Source organism: Anneissia japonica, unplaced genomic scaffold (genome assembly GCF_011630105.1).
Source record: "Anneissia japonica isolate Jap-2015-1 unplaced genomic scaffold, ASM1163010v1 scaffold288110_len31748_cov127, whole genome shotgun sequence".
NCBI classification, from domain to species: domain Eukaryota; kingdom Metazoa; phylum Echinodermata; class Crinoidea; order Comatulida; family Comatulidae; genus Anneissia; species Anneissia japonica.
Window position 1 is genome coordinate 6,845 of NW_022715273.1, and position 7,473 is coordinate 14,317.

Sequence of the window (7,473 nt, forward strand, 5' to 3'; positions counted from 1 at the left end):
TTCATAGAATATCGAATGAAGAGAATCTGTGGTATATTATAAAACATTTATAATGAATGTTGTAATGAGTGCCAACAAGTGAATTTGTAGTTTGAACTGCGCATGCCCTTATCCAGGTCAATCAGCATAGGTTTATGTTGATTGACCTTGAATACGGGCATGCGCAGTTCAAACTACAAACTGATTTACGAAATGAATATTCTCATTCAACTTTGCTCAGTCTCATTTAATGAAGCAGTCCCAGGGATGTAGTTATGGTGGTGGATGGAGCAACCCAGCATTGGATTTGTCCACCCAGTCTAAAGCTAATTGAATGACCCTCCACCCACCTTGTTTAACTCATTGCCCATCCTTAAAATCCACTCTTACAGTATTTAGAGCTTACCAATGTTATCACCTACCCACTCCTAAAGTGTCTACCACGCATACTTAGTTTTCTACAGCAACAACCCTACAGTACATCTTTCAACAAATGAAAATATTTCTCTCAATGCACTCAAAGACAGCCATTATTTGGAATACTATTATTAATAAATGATTCAGTTAATTATTATAATGAAATATTTTCAAATCCTCTTGTAATGCAACTACAAATATATATTTCAGGGGTTCTCAACTATATTATATAACAGAGGCCAGGATTGTAGATTCGCTGAAGGCCAGAGATCATGCAAGAATGGAAAGTGACCTAGGGTCTAGAGGGGAGGGAGGTGTATCTACGGTCACACGATAAAATGGTAATGGTGTAAAATAGTGCAACTGATAGGCCTAGTGGCTCTTGACTATAATTGTTTTAAGCTTGTTCTGACAGGCCGGATAACACACAATCCCGGCCTGTGGCTGCCAGTTGAGCGCCCCTGTAGTATTTTAAGCGAATGATTTCTATTTAATAAATACATCCAAGATGGTCAACAGGAAAACATGTATTATTGGATGATGCATTCAAGTTTCTGGAGTTTAAAAACATGACACGAAAAAGTTGTGAACTGTTGGAAACACTATTTAAAAGTTACAGAGTATGCCATTGTGTATCACAATGACACACATGACTAAGTTTGTCATGCATGACTGAACACCAGGGCAGCCATAAGGAAGTGGTTGACATTCATCACAAACTGCGAGGTCTAGCTTAACTATGAATGACAGACTTCCAAGGCATGATTATTCCATGTTCACTAGCATCTCAACCTGCTAGGCCTAGCTATATGAATGAAAGACATTCAAAGAAGATTTTTTCGATATTCTTCATGAGCATTACAAATTACTAGGCCTAGCTTAAATATTACAGAAACAAGTATAATAACTATTATGCATGACTACAAATAATACATATTAACTTCTCTACATTCTTTCACCACAAATAAATTAATTCTGTTACTTACTGACTTCACTTAGCCTTGCGCTTGATAGCAATGTCCATTTTTTTGTTTCATACTCTGACCGTCCAGACATGTCTGGCAACTTAACATGAGCACTCTGGACAGACAGGTACCACAGGTGGTCAGAAGTATTGCAGGTGTGCCAATAGTTTTCCTTGTGACACTGATACTAAAGGTGGTCAAGATTATTCCAGGTATTCAACAGTAAGCTAGTAAACTGTATTCCAAGTGACCAATAGTATTTCAGGTAGTCAATAGTTACCTAAGTATTCAACAGTATTCCAGGTGGTCAACTTAATTAGCAAGAAGCGATAATTATCATAGCAGCCATGCGGCACAGATGAAGGCCCATCAAGTAGTAAAGTTGGCTTGCCATCTCGTTAAGGACATAGTCCCAGTTAGAATTCATTTTGAGGCTGTTGGCCCTCAACAGGCACTGGTCAAGCCTACAAAAGTCAAAGACAAAAGTAATTTAATATGTTAATATTCTTTATTATATCATTATCTGTACATTTCACTGTCTTCACTGTTTCTTCTGAAAAAATGCAATGGGTTCTATAAAGTGCACACCAGCCAGATGTGTACACTGAACCTCCAATTTAAATCCCTATCCGAGAAGACTTGGTTCTACCAACTGAACCCTGGGTGAAGAGCTGCTGGAACCAGCGCCAATGTTAAGATTGTAGTTAGCGGTGCTCTTGACGTACTGCTCAGTCACTCGATTCGCTAATAAAGTGACCAAGAACAGTGCAATGCAGCTTTGTGTTGGTTGAATATAGAGGCTTGGTTATAGAATATAGAGGATCCAAAAGGAATGACTACTGACTTATGATCTTGATTTTGGAAACCATTCACAATACATACTAACCCCTTCAGAAGAACTACTGCATTATGGGGAGGTTTATCCATCATAGCTAAGCTAAGCATGATCCACTTGCAAAGTGCCATCAACAGGTGACTATGCATCTCCATGATAGTCTCCTCACCAGCAGTTTTCTCTTCTCCTTGCCTGATGCTCTTTATGTAAATCTTGAAAAAAAAAAACAGAAACAAGCGACTGTAATTAAGTTCTTACAGGTCAAGAGGCTATTTGATTTTATCCTTTGAATATATCATGTACACAAAGACTTGGTATCTTTGGTTAACGTTGGAAATAAATTTCAATGATGAGTGACGAAATGGTGTAAATAACCAATGTCACGCGATAAGAAATCCACCAATCAAGTGACAGGGATCTATTACGAAATCAACCAATCAAGTGACAGTGATCTATTTAGGTGTTATAATGATCACTGGCTTAGAGTGTGCTGGCCTAATCAACATGGGCATCAAGGGTCTCCAATTTGTCAGCTCTCCAATCCATTAAGCTCAGTCCAGACTATCAAATTACATTTGACAAAAATATGAAACATGCCTAAATATGGTCATGATGACATCACATCATGACCATATATAGGCACATCATGACTAAATATGGGCATACAACAGTGATGTCTGGTAGGAACTCACCTCTAAGGTGTGGACTGTGCTCTCCCACCAGATTGGCTGGTCTGCAACAGACTCCAGGTCTTGTGTCAGCAGAATGTGGTCGACTGCTTCTCGTAGTCTTTCCATCTCTATTAGCAGCTTCACTAGCTTACAGTTGAGGTAGTAGTCACCCTTACTTTGTGCCTACAGAGACAGGAGGGGGTAATAACACATGATGAATTAGCAGTAACTGTTGGATGAAGAATTACCAACACAGGATGAATTGGCAGTTATATGAATTGTATGGCACTCTAAAAATATACTGTCCATGTAACGTTTAAATTTAAAAAACTTGAATATACTAAACAATTGAATTGATTACTTCGTATCTTTTATTTATTCAACTGATAATTTGAAGGGAAAAAAACCATTATTAATTTACCACCATTTTCATTATAAGGCAACAAATTAACAATGCCTCCAACTACTGAACAACATCTAAGATAAAAAAAAAAAAGACTCACCAGTTTGTTTCGAAGATAGATTTCATAATCTGGCAATTTTCCTGATCGTCGGAAAATGTTTTCCTGTGGGAAAAAAAAGTAATAATATAATTTTGTATTGCTTAGCTTCTAAAAAAAAAAAAAAAAAATAACCCATAAAACTTCATAACATTGTATTACATAATAAAGTAATATAATTTTTATTTATTTTTTTAAATTTTAATATTTCCTTTATATTTTATTTTTTTTATTTACTACAGTATCTTATTTTTAATACTTTATTATTATTATTATTGTTGTACTTTTCATTCATACACTTAATCATTATTATTTCATTTTTTATTATTTATAATTCATGATACAGTACAATGTTCTATTTATAAATTTTAATTTGACACTGCCATGGGCAATGGTATAAACATTTTTTTTTTCACTATTACTTGTAGAAACACAAAATAGGTCTTTCCTAAATTAGTAGCATTGCTTGTGTTACTGACTGGAACGCCAGATATTTAGTTTCCAATACAAAGGGATTACATGGTCAGGACTAGAGGGAAAAAAATGGTTGTGCTGCTGTCTCTTATACACATCTAGATGTGTATAAGAGACAGTCGTTAAGGACATAGTCCCAGTTAGAATTCATTTTGAGGCTGTTGGCCCTCAACAGGCACTGGTCAAGCCTACAAAAGTCAAAGACAAAAGTAATTTAATATGTTAATATTCTTTATTATATCATTATTTGTACATTTCACTGTCTTCACTGTTTCTTCTGAAAAAATGCAATGGGTTCTATAAAGTGCACACCAGCCAGATGTGTACACTGAACCTCCAATTTAAATCCCTATCCGAGAACACCTGGTTCTACCAACTGAACCCTGGGTGAAGAGTGGCTGGAACCAGCGCCCATGTTAAGATTGTAGTTAGCGGTGCTCTTGACGTACTGCTCAGTCACTCGATTCGCTATAATTACAAATGGAAGTAGAATGCAACACATCACATCATCCAATCGCAGTATCTGTCAGTGGAATCTGAAGCAATACCACGCCAGCGAGCTGAGGTCATTTGCGTTCATGTCAATAAACTAAAGACATGCATTCTACCCTTGATGAATTCTATTGCACAGCATCTTAAGATTTATATCAATTTTCTACAGTTTGCTTTTAAAAAGAAGTCTTTGAGGCTAGAGTTTGAAGAGGGAGAATAAGATGTCCTTTCAACAGAATGAACAGCAATTTACTGCAGTAACAGCTAATAACCAAACATTACATAGATACTGTATTTGTGAACATACAACTTTTACCTACAACATCACTTGTATATATTTGTTATTGCTAATGATAATTTGGGATGCTTATGTTGAAATTCTGAAGCAAAAACTATGCAGTAAAGAGGGAAATGAAATGGAAAAGACCTGAATTTCGATAACAATTCAATGAATTGAAAGACTAGCTTATCGTTAAGTTATACATTACTGTAGTTTATTGAGAAGGAAGCCAATAGACTTGGTATTCTGTGATCACGGGGACCCTGATTTTCACTATACTATATAACATGAAATTAATTTTTTAATCATGATTAATTTTATTCCAACATGAATCATGATTCATAAAAATAAACCTTCAGTTTGGACGACAAAACAATGAAAAATAGAATAGGATTCACTGGCATGACCTTCGATGGACAGCTAATCAATATTAAATTTTAATTACTGAACTCTGGCAGTCAAATATCATGACTCAATGAATTAATTTTTGATGAACGATAAGACAATGATAACAAATGCATCAAAGTGATTCAACGACAGTGATCAGGAAACTTAGAATTAGGCCACAACGATGAGTTAGCAATCAAACGCATTCACATTACATTAGTCATTGAGGTTTTGAAGGGCAAACTAAATTGTGACATTAAAAAAATCAGGTTAAATTGGGGAATATCTGTATATTATATAAAGCATGGATGATGAAAAGTGGATTGGCTCCATAATTAATAAGTAGTTATCTCTTTTGTTCTGCTCATCCCATAGTCAAATTTACAGTTGGCAACCAGTTCTTTCCATCCCTCTCGATCCTCTGTCTTTCATAGTGTCTCGCTCAGCTTAAAGCCTGTCCATTCTGTGATGTTGTCTTCCCATCTCTTTCTCTGTCTCCTCTCTTCCTGCCTCCTTCCACAGTTCCTTGCAGGATTGTTTTGGCAAGTCCGGACGATCTTGATACCTGTCCATACCACATTAATTTTCTTTTCTTGACAATGGTCAGTAGATCTTCGTATGGCCTAATCGTTCATCTTTACCTCTTCAATTGTGATGCGGTCGTTATAGGAGATGCCAAGGATCTTTCTGAAGCACCTTGATTCCATGGCCTGAATTTTTCTCTCTAACTCAGCTGTCATACGACTCACATACGTATAGAGTACTACAGTGTTACGTCATGATACCATGTGATACTACTCCGTTGCTATCGCTGCAAAATGCGTTCAAGTGGACGCCATTTTCTCCACTGATAAACTACTGATCCTAATTTCTAACGTAATTATTAAGATGTTGCACCTTATTTTTTCTTTGTAAATTTTAATTGATGATTAAATGTGTGTTCGATTACTAACATAATGCGAGCTTTTGTGTTTTAGTACATTTTGATTGTAAAATATTAGATTTTAAAATGCAATTCCAGAAAGCCTATGAATTCATTCATGCGTAATAAACGGTAACCAACGTCTGGTTGGCAAAAGAGGGTGCCACCTGGCGCTGTGATGACACGACTGGTATTCTATAGGAAAATAGAGTAAGAATAAGTAGCATAAGAACCTCTAATTTAGATTTAGAGACCGCTTATTATAATTAGGTTTGCTGTATGAATACATACTGTATATTATGATCGACTATTCTAGAGGGGAAATTTGATGGGATGTTCATGAAAATGACAATTAACAACATTAAATAATGGTTAGGCACAGAAGAATAATTAGCTCTTAGTAAAATAAAGAGGATGGCCAAGGTCAACAACCAATGTCAAAACATTTACCTACATTACTTTGAAATAAAAATTTATCTTTTTAACCAATTGAAAAAAGCAGGAATAAACATGCAGTAGTTATGGTGGGCAAAGATTTACCTGGTTTTACACCCAGACTACAGCTAATTTCATGGGCCTCCACAAACCCCTTGGCAATCCTTAATCACCCACCCTTACAGTAGTTTTTTACAGCTACAACCCTGAAAAAGCTAACCGTGGGTATAAGCTAACTCCGAACTTTATGCACAATTTCAAATAGCAGCATTTTCCCGGGTAAAATCCCAACTGACATGACTACAGTACCTTGCAGATAACATTTACAATGCTTTCAAGAAAAAAAAAATTGAACTGCCTTTTGAATGGACATCCCTACACATTACAGGACATTCTGTCAGTTTAAAAAGAAAAAAATAATTTATCTATTTACTTTATTTGACAATCTTTTTGAAGGGTGACTCTTATAAAGAGTACTAACTTCAAGAGGCCCTCTATCAAAGCATTTCATATACAGTGTATAAAAACTTTAACGACAATGTAATGAAGTACAGGTATGAGAAAATTTATATTAATAGTTATAAATCATTAAAACAAAGAAGAAAAAATAGTTATATTTAAAAACAGGAAAACACTCATCATGGCTTTTTGAAAGGGACTCCCTCCCGGGTATAATAAGCCCACCAAAATCAACCCAATTACTGTCTCTTATACACATCTAGATGTGTATAAGAGACAGGGATCTTTCTGAAGCATCTTGATTCCATGGCCTGAATTTTTCTCTCTAACTCAGCTGTCATACGACTCACATACGTATAGAGTACTACAGTGTTACGTCATGATACCATGTGATACTACTCTGTTGCTATCGCTGCAAAATGCGTTCAAGTGGACGCCATTTTCTCCACTGATAAACTACTGATCCTAATTTCTAACGTAATTATTAAGATGTTGCACCTTATTTTTTCTTTGTAAATTTTAATTGATGATTAAATGTGTGTTCGATTACTCACATAATGCGAGCTTTTGTGTTTTAGTACATTTTGATTGTAAAATATTAGATTTTAAAAAAATGCAATTCCAGAAAGCCTATGAATTCATTCATGCGTAATAAAC

At 35.6% G+C, this 7,473-nt stretch overlaps 1 protein-coding gene across 1 annotated transcript in view; it reads right to left on the reverse strand.

Moving 5' to 3' along the window:
• Positions 1 to 1,677: 1,677 nt before the first annotated feature.
• The window catches only part of LOC117109216 (RANBP2-like and GRIP domain-containing protein 5/6), a 12,817-nt gene continuing 7,021 nt past the window's right edge, over positions 1,678 to 7,473 (reverse strand). Inside the window, exons 4-7 of the mRNA XM_033251473.1 lie at positions 3,371 to 3,433; positions 2,889 to 3,050; positions 2,248 to 2,408; positions 1,678 to 1,825 (exon numbers count right to left, since the gene is read on the reverse strand). Coding sequence (XP_033107364.1) covers positions 1,678 to 1,825; positions 2,248 to 2,408; positions 2,889 to 3,050; positions 3,371 to 3,433 — 534 coding nt within the window. The remainder of the gene's footprint in view (positions 1,826 to 2,247; positions 2,409 to 2,888; positions 3,051 to 3,370; positions 3,434 to 7,473) is intronic.